Source organism: Caretta caretta, chromosome 9, assembly GCF_965140235.1.
Source record: "Caretta caretta isolate rCarCar2 chromosome 9, rCarCar1.hap1, whole genome shotgun sequence".
Lineage (NCBI taxonomy): Eukaryota > Metazoa > Chordata > Testudines > Cheloniidae > Caretta > Caretta caretta.
The window spans coordinates 61,026,429-61,048,888 of NC_134214.1; the positions used below are offsets into that span (position 1 = coordinate 61,026,429).

General features: G+C 49.4%; 1 protein-coding gene across 2 annotated transcripts in view; it reads left to right on the plus strand.

Moving 5' to 3' along the window:
* Positions 1-4,495: 4,495 nt before the first annotated feature.
* OCRL (OCRL inositol polyphosphate-5-phosphatase) overlaps positions 4,496-22,460 on the plus strand; it is a 29,285-nt gene continuing 11,320 nt past the window's right edge. Inside the window, exons 1-18 of one of the 2 annotated variants that reach the window (XM_075132355.1) lie at positions 4,496-4,657; positions 5,177-5,249; positions 7,449-7,528; positions 8,379-8,417; positions 9,497-9,607; positions 9,683-9,778; positions 10,321-10,444; positions 10,533-10,694; positions 11,426-11,527; positions 12,060-12,174; positions 14,306-14,422; positions 14,674-14,861; positions 16,507-16,618; positions 17,707-17,816; positions 19,215-19,350; positions 20,380-20,490; positions 21,061-21,226; positions 21,466-21,701. In XM_075132355.1, coding sequence (XP_074988456.1) covers positions 4,621-4,657; positions 5,177-5,249; positions 7,449-7,528; positions 8,379-8,417; positions 9,497-9,607; positions 9,683-9,778; positions 10,321-10,444; positions 10,533-10,694; positions 11,426-11,527; positions 12,060-12,174; positions 14,306-14,422; positions 14,674-14,861; positions 16,507-16,618; positions 17,707-17,816; positions 19,215-19,350; positions 20,380-20,490; positions 21,061-21,226; positions 21,466-21,701 — 2,115 coding nt within the window. In that variant the 5' untranslated portion in view covers positions 4,496-4,620. The remainder of the gene's footprint in view (positions 4,658-5,176; positions 5,250-7,448; positions 7,529-8,378; positions 8,418-9,496; positions 9,608-9,682; positions 9,779-10,320; positions 10,445-10,532; positions 10,695-11,425; positions 11,528-12,059; positions 12,175-14,305; positions 14,423-14,673; positions 14,862-16,506; positions 16,619-17,706; positions 17,817-19,214; positions 19,351-20,379; positions 20,491-21,060; positions 21,227-21,465; positions 21,702-22,460) is intronic. The other variant, XM_075132354.1, reaches the window with a different exon arrangement.

Here is a 22,460-nt window from a genome sequence, read left to right on the forward strand (position 1 = left end):
CTTATACATTTAACAATCACTTTGACCTATATTAATACACAAGTGAGGTGTCCTGGGGCTTTGGCCTGAGCTGGCACCTGGTCTGCCAGTGTCTCACCTTCCTGCTGCGGGCAGGTACGGAGTACCTCTAGCTCAGTTAGGAGTGACCTTCCGGACATTGTGGAGAGTCAGCCCTGAGCCCCTTGTCCAGTGCAGAGAAAGAAACACAGACCACATTCCTCAAAGGAGCCAAGCCACTCTAGGAGGAAAAGTCCCTTGTATTGTCCATCAGGAAACAAGCAGGAGCACAAGGCAAAGCATCCCCTGTGAAGAGACACTGCCCAGAACCCTAGTCAAGGGTTATCGACCCTGGTACTGGTGCCTGGGCTATTAAGGCTGACCCCTTCAATGATACAGCAGCAGCAGCAGGGAAATCTCTCCTTACCAGGCAGTGGCATTGGAACAATTTGTATAGTGGGGGTGCTGAAAGGTATTAAACAAACCTGTAAGCCCAGGATATCAGGAAAACCTCTTCAAGCTGGGGGTGCTACTGCACCCCTAGTTCCAGGGCCCCTGGTACCAAGAAACACCTGAGGCCTATGCAGCAGCATAGCATCTGCTCTGTCTCTTGATGCTGGATTCTCCAGTCATGCAGGAGACAAACTGACAGGGATTGCTTGATCCTCGGGCTTCTGTGACCCCAGGAACCCCTCAATGACAACTAGCAGAGGGTTCCCCATACTGTAACTCACTTCAAACCTGATAACATTTGTTGGATCATATTAAAGAAGTTCTGTATTAAAATCACAAATGAGTTTGATTCCCCATAGTTTAAATTCCAGGGTATTACTAGTTAAGAGATCTCTTGGGTTTTGGTACTGTTTCTCTCCCTCTCTGTGTGAAACTTGCAAGCTGTTAATTGTGTTAGTACATTCTAAGACAGAGTCTGTTCTCAAACCAATTCTTTGTAGCTACTCACACAGAGAGAGACTCAAAGCAATACTCTGTAACAACAGAAACAGCACCCAGAGACTTCCCTCCCTTTTGTTGTATTCATCTCGCTTTGTTAACAATTGTGATTAAAATAGAGATAGAGGATGTATGTGGATGGATGCTTGGTGTGGATAATAACTGAATGATCAGGGAGGTGCCAGCCTAAGAATCCAGTGTCCATCGGCTCAAGAAGGCGTCAAGTGGAAACAACCAGAGGACCCCCGGAGGGCAGACTGGAATCCACCCAACAGCCTCAAGGTTGGGAGAACCAAAGAACAAGATAACATCTGGCAGCACGGAGCCGTCAGGAATGTGCCATCTGCTGATTGATTCAGCAACAGCATGATGAAGCAATTCCCATAGACTGGCATACGAAGAAATTCCTATAAAAATGGACTCTAGAAAGTGAGAACTTTGGGGTCTGATTCTGCAAACCAACTTCCAGGAGCATCAGATGAGCATCTGACAAGGCCCTGCTCCCTCCTCATGTCCAGGCCACCTGGCCAGTGGCTTGGCATGAGCAACTTTAAGGCTGGTAACTATGATAACAACCTTGTAGAACCTGTGTGTATGTGTGTGTGTATGAATAAATATGAAGTTGAATGGAATGTTATAGCTATAACTAACTGCTTACTATGATTCTGTATTCACAATAAATGTGGCATTTTGCCTTTTCCCCTTTAATAAGATCCTACTGGTTTTTATTTTATTGGTATAACACATTAATTGCCTCAACACACTCTTATCATAAGATATATCCCAAAGGTGTCATGTAAGGTATGATATGTAAACTGGTGACACGCTGGTCCCCAAATCATTGCATGATGTATGTATGGGTTGTGCATGAGTTATAGATGTGTGCTGAAAATATGTTCTTAATAAAACCAGCCTGCCCTAGACAAGTGAATGTGTATTTACCTTTCTGACAGGCTTGGTTACAGGCAAAGAACAATTAAAGTGTGTTTACGTATAAGGGAAACAAAGCCATCAAATTAAACAAGTGGGGGAGAAGACCACTCAACAGAATTTGCACCCCAGGAAGACTTCCTGGCTCTTCAGGCAGAGACAATGGACTCTGAGTAATATAAGAGGTGCAAAAAAGACTTAATGGCAGGGAGAGCACAGCAGGCTGGGAGTCAGAGGCACTGGGAAAGATTTGTGAGGCCCCATGACAGGAGCTGCAAGTCAGGATTGAGGTGCATTAGCAAAGGTTTGTGGGAACCTGGCCTAAATCACCAGGAGCCAGGCATCTACGTGTTAGTCTTGTGCTGTTAGATCAGTGCAGTATCAGCTAGTTGAAATTCAGCTAAAAAACAGTCGCCTGAGCTTTTAATGGCACAACAAAAGTAAATGGTTTGTTGCACGCTTTAATCAAAGGTGCTGTTGGATTTTGAGGCCCTGACCCAGGCAGCTGATCTGCTCAACCACCACCCAGTGACCCAGCCTTCTCCCTTAGGAAGTAGGCAAGCCTTCTTATCTTGCCTGATGGGTCCTGATTGGCTACTGCCTCATCCCAGCCCTTTCAGCCACCAGAGGACCAAGTCTTGTTGGTTCTAGGAGACCACTTAGAGTTCTGAACTCACTGTTACCAATAAGTAACAGGCAGGAGAAGAGGGGTGGGGAGAGGGGAAAGGGGAGCTTCTTGTGATCTCACAGTCCCACCAAGCCATGACTTCCTCATGTGCACAAGCCACTGACGATGTAACTACGAGGGACAGGAACTGTCCCACTCATCCCAATGGCATGTGGATGATTTATTTCAGGACAGCCCTCCTGCCTGTCCACTTCTGCGAGCACATTGACTCGTTGACACCACTGGGCTTCCCAACAGTTTATCTTCCTAAAACAATGTGCCTTGCAACTGTCATCAGGATCCCTGGACATACAGGATGCATCTCCATCCGTAATGAGCACTCAGCAAGGGAATGGCAGCAGCATTAGGAGGTACCATGGAGGCCAAGAGCTTAGCAGTGTTCAAAGCAGTGTTGCATAGCAAGACTAGCCAAAGTTAGAGTGGTGAGGGTCTCAAATAATGCAGTGGTTTGGAAGGGAGTTAAACTCTTGTGAATCAGGGCATAAGCCAACCTCTAAACCATTTTTTTGCAGGGAGAGGTTTGAGGTTTCCAGCCACATTACAAAATAACTATAGAAACAGACCAAGATGGTTCATTAATTTTAATACCAGGAGGGACCACTATAGTCATCTAGTTTGTCCTTCTACATAACACAGGCTATAGAAATTCCTCCATCAGCCCCCACAACTAGTGGTTGTATTAGAGTACATGTTTTGGAAAAATAGTCACTCTCCAAGTGCTTGGAGAATCCCTCAGAAAGCTGTTGCAATAGTTAACTACCTACCTCCCTGTTCAAAATCTGCATTTCAAACCCAGCACAGCACTCCCTAGGCATGGTGACAAAGACAAAGGCAACCTGGAGAGGGAGAACTACTAGCTGCAGAAAGAGAGGCTGCTGCAGCTTAAGAAAAGGAATCTATCCCAGAGCAGGAGCTGATGCAACAGCAGGAAAAGAGGCAGCCAAAGAGAGCAGGGTGGAGATCCAGCTGCCTGTTTGTAAAGTCTCCACACCAGGAAGAGCTTCCCTGACATACCTGTCCACTCTTTCACCTTTTACATCTTCTCACACAATTAAAAAAAAAAACCCACCTTGGGGGATTGGTGGTTCCAGGAACACTTTAGCCTACAGTGACAAAAACTAATTTCACTCCTTCCTACTTACTTGAATAAGACAGAGATGATTTTGTGACTGAACCAGGGAATAATTTGTCAGGACTCTCTGGATAGGATGTAGCAGTGTTTTTATTTGGTAATAACTGCAAATATTTCCACAAGTCATCACCAGGGCTGTCTGGGGTTTGAACAGCTGAGCCAGTATCTGCAATTTGGTTCTCATTTCAGAGCAGGCTTATCAAGCATTTCATTCCTATTAACTATGCAAACCCAAAAGGCAGCTTAACTGAGGTGGTAGGGAGAGACTCTGAGGTTGGTAACAAATCCTGCTGTAGGAACCCAGCATTTCACAGGCCGTGCCCTGGAATCACTCAGCGGCCACCCCCATTTCTGCAGGGCAGAGACAGGCTCATTAGCATTGCTGTAAGTGGCAGGGCAGGCTCATTTGGCAGAGATCTAGAGCCTCCATGGTTGTAGCTGGGCTTTGCAATCAGTGCTGGGGCGGTGAGGGCCGTTGCTGCCTTGTGGCAGCAGCCTGTGCCTGGGGTCTCACCCAGCGGGCCTGTGCCTGGATTGCCCTGATGTGAGCCAGCATGTTCCCGGCTGCTCTGTGGCTGGGGTCTCGCCCCGCGGGCCCGTGGCTGAGGGGGGGTCCCATGGCTAAGGGGGTGTCGCCTGATGGCCCCGTGGCTGGGTCGCTCTGCTCTGAGCCCCGGTGCGGCCCCCGTGCCCAGAGCATCGGAGAGGCGGGCCCAGAGCTGACTGAGGCGAGGGCAGCGGGGCAGGGCGGGAGGAGCCGGCGCGCTGCGGTGAGCTCCTCCGGCCGGCAGGGGGCACCGGCCACTGCGGGCCCGGCCGGCGCCGCTCTGTCCGGCCCCGGTCGCTGCGCGCTCGCTTCGGCCGTGAGTCGCCGGGAGACCGGGCCGCGGGGAGTGGCCTGGACCGGATCCGTGCGCTCTCCATGGAGCCGCTGCCGCCGCCCGCGGCCTGGAGCCTCGATGTATCCGCTGGCTGGGACGGGGAGCCCGAGGGGACCCCGGCGCCCGGGGGAAGGCGGGCGGGGCTGGCTGGGGGAAGGGTGCGGGGCGGGCTGGGGGACCCCGGCGGCTGGGGGAAGGGTGCGGGGCGGGCTGGGGGACCCCGGCGCCCGGGGGAGGGGCTGGTTGGGGGACCCCGGCGCCCGGGGGAGGGGCTGGTTGGGGGACCCCGGCGCCCGGGGGAGGGGCTGGTTGGGGGACCCCGGCGCCCGGGGGAAGGGTGCGGGGCGGGCTGGGGGACCCCGGCGCCCGGGGGACCCCGGCGCCCGGGGGAGGGGCGGGCTGGGGGACCCCGGCGCCCGGGGGAGGGGCGGGCTGGGGGACCCCGGCGGCTGGGGGAAGGGTGCGGGGCGGGCTGGGGGACCCCGGCGCCCGGGGGAGGGGCTGGTTGGGGGACCCCGGCGGCTGGGGGAAGGCGGGCGGGCTGGTTGGGGGGACACTACTGCCCGCGGTATTGCTGAGTTCCTTAGCCGTGTGCCTATGCTGTGGAGGTGAAAGCAGGACGGAGGGAGCCCTGTGTCCTGAGCCTCTCCCAGCGCCACGGGCAGTGCGAGTGAGTAGCACACACGGCTGCCCAGGCTCCGCAGGGACGTTGCCTGCCCACAGTGACTCTTGCTCCCGGGCGCAGGGTTGAAAACGGCTCCAGGCTGGCAGGTGGCAGGGACTCTTTGGGGGCATACTGACAGACTGGAGTCATGGCACGACCTTTTCCTTCCCCCGCCCTCGGGGGGCACATTGGCAGAGTGAGGCAGGGGAATTATTCAGTCTTCGCCTGGGCTACGTTGGCAGGGGCAGCTGTGTAGAGATTCCCACCAGGAGTTAGTGTATTGGGAAAAGGTGGGCATATCCCATGCTATTGTAGGGAGTGAGCAGGCTTTGGTGGGACTGTGTTCCTCTTCTCTACTGTCTGAGCATCTCTGCCCTTGCCCTGATTCCATTAGTATCACTTGCCTCTGGTGTGTGGGCCTGGGTGATTGGTTAGTACAGTGATGTCTTTCTGGAATAGACTCAGCAGCATTATGTGAATATTGTGATTGGTTAGTACAGTGACGTCTTCTGGAGTGTTGCTCCCTGGGAGATGGGGTACATTAGGGAAATCCCCATGGTGTCACCCCCCAGGGTGATGTTATACTGAAGGTTACAAGAAACATTTGCAAAAAGAAAAGGAGTACTTGTAGCACCTTAGAGACTAACCAATTTATTTGAGCATAAGCTTTCGTGAGCTACAGCTCACTTCATCAGATGTATACCGTGGAAACTGCAGCAGACTTTATATACACACAGAGATTGCTAGGTTTTTATCTTTTTATAGTAAAGAAAAGAAAATTCAGATGGATTTTTTTCCCTAGTTGCTGTTAGTGGGTAGGCAACTATCTGGAAAGTTTGCAGTGACTCTTCAATATGTTCTTGGGGATGCCTTGCTCTGAGTAGCTGAACTCCTGTCTTGCATTTGGAATTAAGAGCAGATCGTCCTTATGCTCTTGAGTGCTGAGGTGGAACACTTAATGTCAGACTGACAACTATTGTTGTGAGCCTATTACAATTAAAAGTTAAAGCTTTAACCTTCATGAAACCAAATTAAAATCCATGTGAAAAGAGACAATCACTCACATGTCTGAAAAGATGGTTGAAGGTTTTTTTACTTTTTTTCTTTGAGGAACATAAAGAGGAGAAAATAGGAACTTATATTGGAGCTTCCCAAGAAAGGCCCTTTCCATGCAGGACTTAAGGGTAGATCCTTCCCTGCACTGCGTACAAGTTATTAGTTGTAGCTGGAACAGCACTGTGGCCTGTTATACAAACAGATTTTGTGCCAATTTAACTGGTTCACTTAACAAACTGATTTTTTTTAGCTAAAGTTGTTATTCTGCTATAACTGCTAGTGTGGATACAGCCATAGTGTTATACTGGTACCTTGTGTCCATATAACTTATTCCCATACAGGAATAGCTTTACCAGTGTAAAGACCCTTTATGCCGCTATAACTGTCCCCACAGTAGAGGAGTTGTACCACTAGATGAATGAAGTTAAAGTTGATGAGTTAGAGTAGAGTAGTAGATGAGTTAAAGCTGTACAACTTTTGAGGGTAGCAAAGGCCTGAGAAATGGAATGGCCCCTGCCACCGCCATCAGCACATTTGCTCTTGGAGTCTTCCCAATCACTTCGGAGTGCTGTCCTCTAAACCAAAGGTTCTCAAACTTAATTGTCCCGTGACCTCCTTCTGAAAACAAAAATTACTACATGACCCGTGGGGACTGAGGCCTGAGCCCCACCACCCAGGGCTGAAGCCCTTGGGCTTTGGCCCCAGGCAGTAGGGTTGGGGCTTTGGCCCCAAGACCCAGCAAGTCTAATGCCAATCTTGGCAACCCCTTTAAAACATGGTCCCAACCCACAGTTTGAGAACCGCTGCTCTAAACAGACAGAAAAGTGGCCCTGCTTCCTGGTTCTGGGTCCCCAGTCAACTCCCCAGCTCCTCTGGTATAGTTTGTGGACCCATGGCCCGGGAGTTTAGCATGCTTCCTTTATCATGTACATCTTTGGAAGCGGTTCCTCCATATACATATTTTTGCATGCATCTCCCCGTATGTCATGTGATAAATGCTCCTCCTCACTATCCCCAACAACGTAGAGCTAGAGAGCAGGGCCTGTGGTCTCTTTGGTTCCAGAAGAAATACAGTCATGAGGTCAGCAACACCTTTGCTCTAGAATCTTTTAGTTTCTGTGCTGTTATGAGGCTTCTCTCTGTTTCCAGATTGGTTATCTGTTCACGGGAGAAGGACCCACCTGACCAGGATAACATTCCCATCAACAGCCGATTTAGATGTGTGCAAGGTACTGACCCTAACACACCTACCCCTCAGCCAGAAATCCACTGCTTTTTTTCCCCTGGCTGTACAGATTGGGACTTCCCCATGCAACTAAAACTCAGAGCTTATGATTACAGCTTCCTACCTCTCCCAAACTGGTGTGGGGGTTTGGTCCATCTCGATATAAATGTGGGTTGGGGAGCCTCGGTTCAGTTCCTCATTGGTAGGTGTTGGTGTCACAAAACACCGCCTGGAATGGCATCAAATGGCCCTCTCTACTGGCAGCTCCACAGAGGCCAAAGATAGAATGGGAAATGGAATCTGAACGGGCTGAGGGCTTGTCTGCATGAGGAAATTTACCAGCAGAACTATACCTTATAATTGTCCTGTGATACTTCCTTGAGGGGGGACACTTTTTCTGCAATAAGTGTCCACAAGGGGCATTATACCAGTATAGCTATGGCATGTTTCTGCTGGTAAATTTCTCCATGTAGACGAGCCGTGAGACTTGTTGGTGGACCTGTGTATGTGGGGAGTTAGTACTACTGTTACTGCTCATGCTGCACTTGGGGAGTCAGTCTCCAGGACTGGCAGGCTGGTACCTTTCATTTTAAACACACCGCTGTCTAACTTCCCTGAATTTGAAGAGACCCTTTTGCAGGGGGACCTCTGTCCAGTCTGGCCCAGCCTGTGGGGTCGTAACTCTCTCCAGTAGTGCCACTGCTAGTGGTGAGAGGTATGGAAGCAGTTTGTTCCTTTGCTGGGGCCTGGGATCTCCTTGTGTTGAAGGCAGGCATTGTGCTTGTGTTGTATGTACTGAGTCTCTGCTCCTGGACAGGGTTAAACTTTCCTGATCCTTCTCTCTTGTTTCCCAGAGGCTGAAGAAACTCTGTTGATTGATATAGCTACAAACAGTGAGTCTGTTATGATGAGAGCTTTCTTTAACAAATTTATCATCTCTCCATCACTGACACGCACACTTTCCTGTTTCACCCACTCTGCTTCCCCCTCTTGTCTCCTCCCCCTTTGCCCTCTGCTCTACCCCACTTGCTATCCCTGTGCTAGTTGTGGGTTGTAAGGCTGTAGAGGGGTTGGCTGGCTTTGTTACTCTTTTGGAAAATGCTCATTACCACAAGGAGTATGATCTAAATACTTAGATCAAAAGGTGTCACTTGGCTGAGTTTTGACTTCTCCCTTAATGCTTCTCCCAAAACCCCTCCCTGTGAGCCTGTTTGACTTTCCCCGGAACTTAACCTGCCAGCCCCTCGCTTTCCTGCTTCTGTCCTATATTATTGCTCTACTCCTTGCTGCCACAGAAGCAGTCCCATGGTTGGAGTGCAGGGGCAGTACACGATGCCCACATTGGAAGTGTAACCTGATCAGGGCCTCTTAGGAGGTTTTCATACCCTGCAGGGTCCCACAGTGCTTTGCATGCAGCATAGACAAGTATAGGTTGTCTTTGCTTTGCACAGTGGAAGATGGGGAGAACAGATGCACTTGAGGATTAGGTTATCTTTGGTAACATGTGGGCTGCTTGTCTTGGGGATCTGGAATCACTCTGTCTGAAAATGTGTGTCTACTGCTACAAATACCACCTTGGATTCCTGTCTCCATTTGACACTGTGCCTTTAACTGCATTTGGTGCTTGCAGTGTCATTGTTTCCTTTGTGAAGGCAGCTTCCCCTGTTATTTGTGAGTGTCTTTCACACAGCAGCAGGGGAGAGAAGTAGTTTTAAAAATCAGGAAAATGGCATTGGAACCCCCGCCCACCCACAAATTGGTGGGAGTCTCAGGGGCACAAGGAGGACCCGACACTGCCTCAAACTCACTTTTTAAAATAGACTAATTGTCAAGATGACGGCAAATAAATGAGGACTTCCATCATGGGCCCAGAGGAGCAAATGGCAGCTAGTGGCTTGTTCACGGGAGGGGTTTAAAGGTCAAGAAGCCGAACCTGTCTGTGTCTTGGTGTGTGTGTTTTGTATGTCTGAAGCTGGCTGCAAGATAAGAATACAGGGAGACTGCACACCAGAGCGCCTCTTTGAGATCCCCGATGAGGAATGCTGCCTTCGGTTCCTCACCAAAGTGCTGAACATACAAGAAGGTAACCACACTTACAGCCATGTGTGTGTCTCTGGGGCTCAAGAGCAGTTTCTGACAGTGATGTTTCCTTCTCCAGCCCAGTTGAAAGCGCCTCTTCCTGAGCACAGGGAGCCAGCCAGCTGGTATCAGGTGGAGAAAAACCTCCCAGCTCCTCCTCAGTCATCTGTTTCAGGTACTGGAATGAGTCCCACCTCGGCAGTTGCAGCCCTGTGTTCAGGGCACAGTCATGGGGCCCTTGTTTTCAATGGTTGGGTGGGATACATACAAAACTATGGCCTCTGCAGGAGCTTTGATTTTCATTGGTCCTGTCAGGTAGGAGCCTGGTTAGTGCTTTTCCTCCATCCCCCCACTAACTCCCACAAAAGCCACCTCCTGCTCCTAGTGTGATGTTACCATGGATTGATGTCTTATTGACGTACTGTATCTCCCTCTGCCAAAGTCCCTCTTGGTTCATGATTGTCTCTCCACTCCCTTTGTCTGTCCATCTCCTCACTCTCTGCTCCCCCTCGCCTCTGTCAGCATCTCTTCCCCTCGCCCTCTTGGCACCATCAGAGTTGGTATAATACTGCTACCCCTTGCCACACCCACATTCCTGTGGGGATCTGTCTTCCCGCTTCCGGAGTTACGTTGCCCCCTCTAGGTTCTTGTTAAGCTGCTTTCTGAAGAACATTCACCTGGGCCTCACTCTCACCACCCAGGCTTCGGTCATTACAGGGGTTCTAGGCTTTGAAGATCATTTCAATGCCATAAGTTTGGAGAAGAAAAGAAACTTACAAAACCAGCAAATGGGATCTCGTCGGGAGCCCCCGCCTCCCCCTCTTCCTCCACAAAATAGGCAGTAAGTAGCATCCCAGAGCTGTTGCCTTTACCCTCCAGTATCCTAGGCAGTAACCCCAGTTTGAAGTCTTTTGTTGTCTCCTGTCTAGGTTTCATCGAGAGAGGGAAGGTGTGGCCAGAGACCAGCCAAAAGTAACCAACACCATGCGCAAGCTGTTTGTGCCCAACACGCAGTCTGGGCAAAGAGAGGGTCTCATCAAACACATCCTTGCCAAAAGAGAGAAGGAATATGTCAACATCCAGAGCTTCAGGTCAGCGCTGCCCCTAGAGCCATAGCCGCGAGGCACAGTGTATGTAGGGGTAGTGAGAAGCAGAGATTTTCCCAGCTTCTGTGGGCTACTGCCTTGAACCCAGCCCAGGTCTCAAAATGAGCTCCTGCTGGTGGATGGCCTATGTGAAACAAGTAGTGGGGTTTCAGTCCAGTTCGTAGGTGGCCAGGTGGCCACAGTAGCACCCTTCACCCATCTTATTGGCACTTCCTGGTGTCCTTCTAGGTAATCTCAGCCCAGGGGCTGGGGGTTGAACTCCCCCAAGTAGAACTGAGGCATGTTGGCAGAGGCGAGGTAGCGGGAGCTTGCACTGCTGTTGCCCGTGCTGCATTGTCTTATAAATACAAAGGCCTTCATGGTTGCCAATCTGGTGCCTTTTTGCCAACATGGAATTCACTTTCAGCATGTAGAAAGCATGGTGTGGGTCATGTAGGTAGGCCCCCAGTGAGGTGTCCTTTACTTTGCAGAGCTCTGTGACATCCCTAGTACATTAGAAATGTGCCATGCCCAGAATTCTCTGTGTTTTGCAGTCTTGGACAGAGCTCTTCCTGTTATGTGTAGTTTACACTCCTTAGCAAGTTCACTAGCCTTTTTACACAGGACCCTCATGCAATTCAGACACTCCTTGTTTTGATGTTGTGTGCATTAGAGAGTCTGGACCTATTCAGTAAAGCTCTGCCCCAGCAGCATGGCTGCTCTTGTGTGTATTGCAGGTTTTTTGTGGGAACGTGGAATGTGAATGGCCAGTCTCCGGACAGTGGATTGGAACCCTGGCTAGTCTGTGACTCAGACCCCCCAGATATCTACTGTGTTGGGTGAGGCATGAACTCCTGTTCATTTATACATACACATCTTGTGTCTCGCTCCCTTCCCTTGGAATTTGAAATGAATAAAATCCACCAGTGTCCCAGGCTTCCTAGTGGACTCCAAACTTTACACTGCTGCCTAGCATGTACCCTGGGACTCGGAAGGGAGGGGATCCTCCTTCACAGTGCTGGAGTAGTCAGGATGATGTAAAGAAGCAGCCAAAAGTCAAGTAGATTTCTTGAACTAACAGAGCAGCTTTCCTCCAGTGAGGCACCAGCTGAGAACCAGCTCATCCTCGGCATTAGCAAAGCAGACCAGACTAATGTCCCTCAGGGAAATAGTCTCTGGAAGGGGCCTGTAAGACACTGCAAGGGAGCCATAGTGCCTTCGTTTGAACTAGGCCCAATTGACCTTCCTCCGGGATGAATGATGATAGAGAGATTCAGACTGGGCCTCCTGCAGTGCCATCTTCTGATGGGGGTACAGAGCAGAGACTGGTTTGGGGGAGAGGGGTTGTGTCCTAAATTGACTTGTTTGTAGGTTCCAGGAGTTGGACCTCAGCACGGAAGCTTTTTTCTACTTGGACTCTGCGAAGGAGCACGAGTGGCTGGCTGCTGTGGAGAAGGCCTTGCACCCCAAGGCCAAGTATAAGAAAGTGAGTCCTACTAAACCATCTCCTCTGGCATCCAAGCTGGTGGGACTGGGGGCAGGAATGAAGCTCACACTTTCCCAACTCAGATGGTCCATACGTCACCCAACCAAAATGGCCAAGAGCAGAGTCCCCAAGGATGTGTACCTGACACCGCTGATGGAATAGTTTCCTGGGCAGGGAGAGTCACTGTGGGACTAGAATAAATCTGGAGATAGTTCTAGGGCAGAGATATCCTCCAATAATAGCTCCCTGGCCATTTGGTGGGTGCCTCATGAGTGGGGCAACAACAAAAAAATACCCTCAGAGAGCTGACAGGACAGGTGCTCGGTGTGAGATGTGTCCCTCCTATACGCAGGCAATAAGAGGCAGAGGCGGGTCAAATTCCACATTTCCCTTGTTTTGGTAGCTCCGCGACTATAAAAACCGGGTGTGTCTTGTTCTAAGGAGCCAAGTGAATAGCTTTTCCTTGAAGGAACAAAATTGCTTGTATAGGGGAAGTTAGCTAGGAGACTGTGCCTTAGGAAAGAGTAACTTTAGTTGTAATGTTGCTAGCTGGCTCCTTCATGAAGTGTCAGGACTGAGTCACTACAGCTTTTCTTGCTGGCATAGCAGGCCTTCTGACAGGTGGCTCTGTCTTAAGACATTAGTTAATTTCCCCTTCCTCCTCCCCTACCATGTTTTGCTGTGACATCCGTGCACTACTATTTTATGTAGAGCCCAGTGACACAAGTTACAGGTTGTCAGGGTTCCCTCCCCACTCTGAACTCTGGAGTACAGATGTGGGGACCTGCATGAAAGATCCCCTAAGCTTATTTCTACCAGCTTAGGTTAAAAACTTCCCCAAGGCACAAATCCTTCCTTGTCCTTGGATGGGTACTGCTGCCACCACCGAGTGAGTTAGACAAAGATTCAGGAAAAGGACCACTTGGAGTTCCTGTTTCCCTAAAGTATCCCCCCAAGCCCCTTCACCCCCTTTCCTGGGGAGGCGTGAGAATAATCTACCAACCAAATAGGTAAATCAGGTGAGCACAGACCAGATCCTTGGGTTTTTAGGACACTAAAAACCAATCAGATTCTTAAAAATCAGAACTTTATTATAAAGAAAAAAAGTAAAGAAGCACCTTGGTAAAATCAGTATGGAAGGTGAAGTGACTTGCCCAGAGTCACCCAGAAGAGACAGTGGCAGAGCCAGGATCCGTGCAGCAAGAGACTGTGCACACAGGTGCCATGTTAATGGCTGTAGGATGAGCAGAACAGTGGAGAATGACCTCCCTTCTTCCGTCCTGCAGAAGGAGCAAATGCTCTCTGGGAGGCAGGCATTGCGTAGGACCCCAGAGATGCTGCTTTGTGGTGCCTGCAGGTCAGGCATATCGGACTCTGTGTATGCTTCACTTGCTTGCTGTTTCCCCTACATTGAAACTACTCATGCAAAGAGTTGGGAATTTAAACCGTGAGCTCCACCACCAGGTTGCTGTACTTCTGTAAAAGCAAAGATGAGCAGAAATAAACTCCAGCCATCCTGGGACCTGAGCTCAGGCCTTTTGTGAGGTTCAGGACTAGTTTGGTCAGTTCCTTCTTCGAGGTGTTGTTGGTGGGAGCTTAGTTTAGTATTCATAAAATCCTAGAATATCAGGGTTGGAAGGGACCACCTCAGGAGGTCATCTAGTCCAACCCCCTGCTCAAAGCAGGACCAATCCCCAATTTTTGCCCCATATCCCTAAATGGCCCCCTCAAGGATTGAACTCACAACCCTGGGTTTAGCAGGCCAATGCTCAAACCACTGAGCTATCCCTCCCACCATAGTATTGCTATGTGGCTCCAATCTGTATCCTACAATGCACCTGGGAAGCCTCAAATTTTTCACAGTGGGGCACTGCTTCAAGGGAATACACCAGAACCTGAACAACCATGAGCTCAGCAGCATCCCCTACAGGTGCTGTCGGAGGACCATAGACTTCCCAAGTCTCCACCTGTTGTGCAGGGAGTCCCCAAGCTAGTGCAGTATGTGGAGTGTTGGGGGACCATGGGAGATGGGAAGAGACTCTGGAGACAAGCAGCACAGGGGGTGAGAAATCGGGGATTGTATTACGGCTGACCTGGAAACTCATAGAATATTTATTTATTTGTTTTGCAGGTGCAGGTGGTCCGTCTGGTTGGGATGATGCTAGTTGTGTTTGCCAGGAAGGATCAACTGAATTATATCACGGATATCATGGCAGAGACTGTGGGGACTGGAATCATGGGGAAGATGGTGAGTGGTCTTGGTCTGTGGGTGCATAGCCTCAGAATAGCTGACTCTGGTGTATGTTTGTGTGAAATGTGGTCTGTGGTACAGTGTCTTGCCTTACTCTCTCATCCCTGCTGCCTCTTTTCCTGTCAGTGTGCCTCTTGTTTTCATTGTCTCCATTGTTTTCATTTCCCCAGCTCTCTCCTGTTCAATCTGTTACCCAACCTCTTCTGTATGTGTTTGTGTAACAGTCTCACCTGTAACTCTGTCCCCAGGGTAACAAGGGTGGTGTGGCTGTGAGATTTGTATTCCACAACACCACCTTCTGCATTGTCAATTCCCACCTTGCTGCTCATGTGGAGGACTTTGAGCGGCGGAACCAGGATTACAAGGATATCTGTGCCCGATTAAGCTTCCTGCCTCCTGACCAGGGCCTGCCTCAGCTGAGCATCATGAAACACGAGTAAGTCTCCAACTCCACATTCCTTCTCCAAGGTCTGGGGAATATTAGCTAGAAATTGCTACCAAGAAGAGCCCAAGTGTAGACAAACCTGCAGGTTAATTGAGATGGTGAGGAAAATGCCAGAGCCTTGTCTACACTAACACTGCTGTTGGTGCAGCTGAACCAGTGATTGCACTAGTGGGCAGTGTTCTTGTAGTGGCTCACAGGGCAAACCTGTCTCTAGTACCTTCCCTTGCAAGAAGTCTGTAATGTGCTCATCTCAGCAGCTGGCACTCTTGAGTCAAAGGCTGATTATTACATGGTTGTGGAAAACCTGGGGCATTTCTAGAACAACAGACAAACTGGGTTTTATTCCAGGTTTCTCTGGTTTGTTCATTTTTGAGCTCTTGTTACTTGGAAGGATTTACATAAACAGCTCACATAGTCTGCAAGGTTTTTGATTCTAGAAATGAGCTCAGATTTGAATCTGTGAATATAAACTTTGTTGTAAAAGGCTAAGAAAATTATGAGAGTTTCAAAGTTCTTGTTATACCTGTTGGGAAGTGATGAGAAGGCTATAGGACTGTCTGGAAGCCTATGTGTGAGGGGAACAGGAGTTGTCATTGGTGTGGTGATTGCAGAGAGGGATGTGATGGGGGAGGGATAGTTCAGTGGTTTGAGCTGTGGCCTGCTAAACCCAGAGTTGTGAGTTCAATCCTTGAGGGGGCCATTTAGGGATATGGGGCAAAAATTGGGGATTGGTCCTGCTTTGAGCAGGGGGTTGGACTAGATGACCTACTGAGGTCACTCACAACCCTGATATTCTGTGATTCTATGATTAGTGGGTGGAACAATGAGATAGGACAGCTGCATTTAGATTTGTGAATTTTCAAGAGACCTGCTTGTGTGTCCTGCCAGCTCAGCACCAGTCTGTGTGCTCAGCATAGGTGCCTTGGGTTGGTAATGTACTAGGTACTGGAAAAGCAAACAAACTGGTAGACTTGTGTGGGATCCAAGGGCAGAAGCAAAAGGCCTAACTGCTGGGTAGGCAGGGGACTCTGCTGCTGTGTTCTTATGCGTGCCTTACAGAAGTGCAAGCTCTTCCTTGGGGGTGACGTGTGTGCCTTGTGTTGGAGAGATAAATACCACTGTGCAGTGAATTGTGTTGTTCCTCTTATTTGTTTCATTTCATGAAAACATTGGTGGGTTTTTCCACATTGTTTTCAGGCTAGGGAAAACGTCAGCAGCCCTTCCTGAGGATCCTGGTAGATTCTCAATCACTGGCATTTTTAAATCAGGATTGGCTGTTTTTCTAAAAGATCTGCTCTAGTTCACACAAGAATTATTGTGGGGCAGTTCTCTATCCTGTGCTGTCCAGGGGCTCAGACTGGATGGTCACAATGCGCCCTTCTGTCCTTGGAATCTCTGCATTGTTAGCTAGCTGACTGCTTCATCCCATATAGATCACCCACCTTTGGGATGCTATCTCTGTAGACACTTACAGAAGCGGCAGCTGCTAGCATATTTTGATTCTCTTATATGTCCTGTTGTGCTCTAGCTATCCCGAGAGACCCCTTTTTCAATCTGACACCCCCATCTCTCTCTCCCATGGGAGTTCTGATACGAACTGCAGGCTTTTCTTTTCCATGTTTGCCTTTGTCCGTAGTGTTGTCATCTGGCTGGGAGACCTAAACTACAGGCTGTGCCTCCCTGATGCCAGTGAGGTGAAAACTCTGATCAATAAGCATGAGCTTCAGAAACTGTTGACATATGACCAGGTAAGTGAACTTCAGTCATGTGGGTATTGGGTCATCCTGTTTTAATATATCCTTACACTTGGGAAGGCTGGCATGTATCCTGTGGTGATGAGATCTAGACACGGCTCTAGGGTGTTTTTGTTTCTTGCCGTTTTAGTTCCCATTAAAAATATTAAAAAGTGTCTCTGGCCAAAAGATATGATGTTTAGGCTGTAGGAATGTGTATTAAAGCTCAGAGATACACGCTGCATGCTCAACAGCTCCTCTCACCAGCTCTTGAGGACAGAGCGGGAACACTGACCGAGGTCAGTCACAGCTCAGAGGGACCCTGGAAAGTGTGTTGCAGGAGCGCTGGGGATTCCTGCCTGTAACTGTTGTGTGCTCCTCAACAAGCTGGACCTGAGTTCTCTGACGGGTGTGGGCTGTGAAGTATGTCCCTGCAGCACATTGGAAATTCTGGGGCAGCGTTAGATACATTTCAAAAAGGGGGGTTTATCCAGTGAAACACAAAAGGAACAATACAATCAGTGCAGTGTCCCTTGGAGTATTTATGGTGATAGTAAATCTGACTTCGTGCTGCCTCTTACTACTTAATTTCCAGGATGCTGCAGAATTTTGTATTGAAAATAACTAACTGAATTTTTGATGCTGTTAGGGGAACTTAGGAGGTTTTGTAACTGGGTAGGAGACTTATGAGAGCTGGTTTGGCCTTGTCGGCCAAGCACACCAGTTGTAGGTTTCTGTTAAAATGACCAACAGTGAAGTAGTTAGCAATGGAGTTGCTTAACTGTCATCATTAGGTTTCAAAGTTAACGGTTGAGATGAACAACTTGGCTCCCTTGTCTCTTGGTTCATGCTGTGTACAGACTCAGGCAGGCAGCACTATGTCAGTTTGCATCTGGTTTGTCTTTGGAAGGTTTTCTTTGCACTCGGAGTAGCTCTGTTTTGTAATGAAAGTGTCTGTCTGGGGACACGGTTCTGTTGTAAGGGGTGGGTTCTGTGACAGAGTCTATGGCTGCGGAGTAAAAGGGCCCTGCCTGTAACTCTGCTCTGCAGAGTTATGAAGACTTTGCTGTTGTGCTGACAGGCTGTTCCTTTTTTGCCTCTAGTTGAATATTCAGCGGACTCATAAGAAAGCTTTTGCTGATTTCACAGAGGGAGAGATTAAATTCATCCCCACGTACAAATTTGACTCTAAAACGGACCGCTGGGATTCCAGGTAAGTCTGTTGATGGTGGCCTGTTAACCTGTGACACCAACAGCATCTTGCCACACAGCTTCCTTCCCTGGCTGAATTATTAGACTCTGATCCTTCTCCTGGAAACATGCCTAGAGCCATCAACATGACATTGAATAGCCTCGTGGATCCCTCACAAATGGACTAGACGCGTTATCTGGGACGGAGCTTTTTGCTGATGCAGAACGTCAGTGAGGCTAATGAATGAAACATACAGTTGATATTCGTCTGAGAGGTGTGGGGAATACCTCTGAGGACAGAGACACAACACACAAGGCACTTGAGGGGTTAGGAGTAAGTGCAGATAGTCTCAGAAGAAGTCAGCTTTGCTGTAGTCTGGTGGGCCTGAGGACAGAACAGTCAGCCATGCCGAACTCTGGTTTAGCCTTCAGCACAGGCTCTTTGATTCCTCTACCACACAAAGGCAAGAAATATTGACAGGAAACAAAAATGATAGTCCTGTCCTGGGCTGGCACTGCAGGGTCCTCTTCCCCCCAGGAACTCAAGGATCACAGATCTCACTTAGCCTCAGGGGCACCACGGGGCCTACCTGCCCCATTGCAGCCTTCTGCTGCTGCTCAGGAAAGTGTCTCTCTCTACTGGGTTCCCCCCTCCTCCCTTACAGAACTGGGTCCTTATATCTTCCAGCTGGGAATCAGAGCCAATCATTAGCTGCTGCTCAGCTGGATCCCAACACCTGCCTGTTGGGCTTCTCCTTAGGCCAAGGCTTGCTGCTCCCTGGCTCTGCAGGCCCTTAAAGGGGAAGACTACTCTGCTACTCTTGCCCATGCAAATTCATCTGGGGAAAGATCATCCAAAACACAGACTCGAGGACCCTGGAAAGCAGGAACAGCTGAATAGATTTTCAGCAGTGGGGGTAGTAAATTAAACTGGAGCTTGCACCGGAGTGTGGTAACAAAAGAAGCTAATGCAACTTGGGGCCACATATGCAGAAGCCTCAGGTTATGGTGATAGCCCCCACTGAGCCCATTCCACTTCTTAGCACTGCAGTACCAGCAAGATGTTAACAGGTGCTAAGAAGAGCAACCTGAGCGATTGCGGGGATGATGAATAGATCGGGGCATTAAATCCATGTATATGGGCTAGCTGACAACTGGGGCAGGGAGCCTAACTAGGTATGAAGGGTGCCACTCCCAGCATAGGACTGTAGCCCTGGGAGGGGGGCAGAGAGAGGAGAACAGAAGTAATGGGATGCGATTTCAGAATGGTAACATTTCGGATGAGGAAAGTGGTGGGAGCCCTATCACTCCAGATGCTGCCCTAGGAAGTGTGTCCTGCAGGGACCAATCTGGCTGAGGAGGGGAATGGTCAGATGGACAGGAGGACTGTCTGATTTCCTGTTAACTTGTATATCTGCAGTGGGAAGTGTCGCGTGCCAGCCTGGTGCGATCGAATCCTCTGGAGAGGGGGGAACATTAATCAGCTCCGGTACCGCAGTCACATGGACCTGAAAACCAGCGACCACAAGCCAGTCAGCTCGCTGTTCCTTATTGGGGTAACTGTCACTTGATGTGCTAGGGGAGAACGCTTGGTTGAAGTTCCAAGTTAAAGGATCCATCTGCTGAAGCAAGGGATACAAACACCCATGTTTGTATTGATATAAAAGGGAGGGGGGCGAGCAGAAATGAATAATAGCTGCTCGGCAGCTGGAGCTGGGCAGCCTTACTTACCTCAGTCTCTGCAGCAGGGGACTCACAAGAGCTGCTGTTCTCATATGCAGCACAGGTCGGCTGTGCAGTGCCAGAGCAGCTTTGTGCCATGTTGACACAGACAATGGTTGGCGTTTACACAGCAGACATGCAGAGTATTCAGCAGGAAGGCTCCAGCCATTGATTGCTTAAATAGTGTTTCTTAGGCTCTAAGGTGTGATCCCAATATTCTGCCACTGGGACGGGTGCACTGAGCTGTTTGCAACTGGCTCCTCCTCGGGGCCATGAGCTACCTGTAAACGATTGCACCCACTCCCATGATGCTGCTTCTGCTCTGCTTGGAGAAACAGGAACTCTGGGGTGCTTCTGGCTTGCTGGGGGGGTTGTGAATGGCTGAATATAAGTTGTGGGAGGGAAGAGACTTGAGATCCCTGGCCTGTTGGGCGGAGCCAGCATGTGTGTCCAGTATTCCTCTCCCCCACTCTCTGAACTAGGTGGTCTCCTAGACAACTCATTGCTTTCTCCTCTTACCCAATCAAGCAGGCTGAAATCCTGAGGAATTTGGGGTAAGACTGCAGAGTGCCTGTGCTACTAGGTGCAGAATGGCCTTAGAGCATTTCCTGCAAATAGCAGATCCTTGCTGGTGCCCATTGGCCAGAAAAAGACACCAGTACAATTACTCCAGGTATAATAACTTGCATGAAATTACCCATGAGACTTGGGGGAGCAACTGGACAAATCTTCAGCCTTCAAAGCTGCACACGTGAAATGCCCAAGAATCTCCTCAGCTTCTGCTGCAGTTATTTACAAACCACTAAGGGAGTTTACACTCTTAAGGCCTACACCTTCAGTGAGTGTGATCTGATCTCCTGCAGGTGAAGATTGTGGATGAGCAGAGGTACCGGAGGTTGTTTGAGGATATTGTTCGTATGATGGACAGAATGGAGAATGACTTCCTTCCTTCACTGGAGCTTAGCCGGAGAGAGGTGAGAACAGAAATTAATTCCTTGTCTGCTTCCCAAAGAGCAGCAGCTGCAGAAGGGCTAGAATTTCTCTAAAGGTGTCTGAGGCCCTGGTCTACACTTAAAACTTAGGCTGACCTAGCTGCATCTCTCAGGGCTGTGAAAAATGTCACGCTTTGAGTACCACCATTAGGTTGATCTAACCCTAATGTAGACACAGCTAGGTCAACAAAAGGATTCTTCTGTCAACCTAGTTACCACCTATATCAATGGAAAAACTCCTTCCGTTAGTGTAGGAAGCGTCTACATTACGGTGCTTCAGTGGCACAGCTGCACGGCCTATGGCAGCTGTAGTGTAGACATGGCCTGGTAATGTTTTATTAAACGCCAGTGTGAACAAATGTGCCAAAAACTAACTTCAGTCACCTCCACACAACCAGGTATTGGGTTAGAAATTGTCCATTGCCCTAACCTCTCAGCAAGCACGCTGGTAGGTGTACTTACCTCCCAGTGTTGATGGTGATGTGGAGTCCTTATACCTAACTACAGTTCCCTGCAGGTAATAAGAAAAGTTGTTTTCTCTTTGCTCTGTAGTTTGTGTTTGAGAAAGTGAAGTTCCGGCAGCTACAGAAGGAGAAGTTCCAGATCACCAACAACGGGCAGGTCACCTGTCACTTCTTCTTCATCCCCAAACTTAATGATAGCCAGTACTGTAAACCATGGCTTCGGGCCGAGCCCTGTGAGGGGTACCTGGAGCCGAGTGAGTTTTACACACTGTCTCTGTAGTGTCTTGGCTAAGGCCACCACCATTCTGTCCTTTCCCTCTCTTCTGCTGTTTGTCACCATTCCCACCATCACGAGCCGTCTGTCTCCCTTTCCCCTTTGGATTTCTGCCTCTCTGCCCAACTTTCTCCTGTGCTCTGTGTCTGTCCATGAGGTCTCCATTACTTTTCCACTGTGGGGTTCTACAAGTCCATGTGTGCCCTTTGCCTGTTTCAGATGAGACTGTGGACATCTCCCTGGATGTGTATGTCAGTAAGGACTCTGTGACCCTCCTAAACTCAGGTGAGGACAGAATTGAGGATATCCTTGTTCTTCACCTGGACCGAGGCAAGGATTACTTCCTCACAATCAGTGGGAGCTACTTGCCCAGCTGCTTCGGCACCTCCCTGGAGGCTCTGTGCCGTATGAGACGACCAATCCGTGAAGTTCCTGTCACCAAACTTGTCGATCTGGTAAGGAGCAGTGGTCCTGAAGCTCCTGGGAACTTGCTTCCTGAGATTTGCACTGTGGTTTATTAACCAGACACTGAACTCTCCCCCTCCTAAAAATGGCCGCATTTCCCAAGGGCTAACCTCCCTCACTTGGGTAATGGTCCTGGCTCGCCACTGCTTCCCCTCCACACGCTGCACCCTGGCTTTCCTCACGTTCCCCTAAGGACTCTTCACTGCTCTGTGCTTTCAACCCCAACCTCTCTTGAGGGCTTCACTTTTCATATTTAATGGGATGAAAAGCTAACCCAGACCCTCATGGTCGTGTTCCTGCTGCATCTTTAGAATTGCCTGGGTTTCCTTATGGAAACCTTTATTCTAGGGGGTGCTGATTATGGTCAGCTCAGGGCACAGTGTAAGATGAGTCTGCCATTTCCAGACATTGCCTCCAAGCAGTCCTGTGAGTAGCTGTTAGAGAGACTGTCAGAAAATGCCAGAGGCTGGCCCTGAATTGGGTGCACAAGGAAATACAAGTCCTTTCCAAATGCTGCCAGTGACTTACCTGAACGAACTGCTGGGCTCTTCTAAAGCCAAAATCAATTCCCCGTATTTATTCTGGCACTGGATTTACGGGCTTGCTCCAAGGCTGAGAGCAAGCTCAGAGAGAGTGATAGCAACAGACACTAGCAATGGCACCCTCAACGCACATGATGGCTTCACACCAAGCATGCACATTTGGCAGATGTGCTTGTTCTGTGTATGAGCAGAGTGATCTTTGAGTTC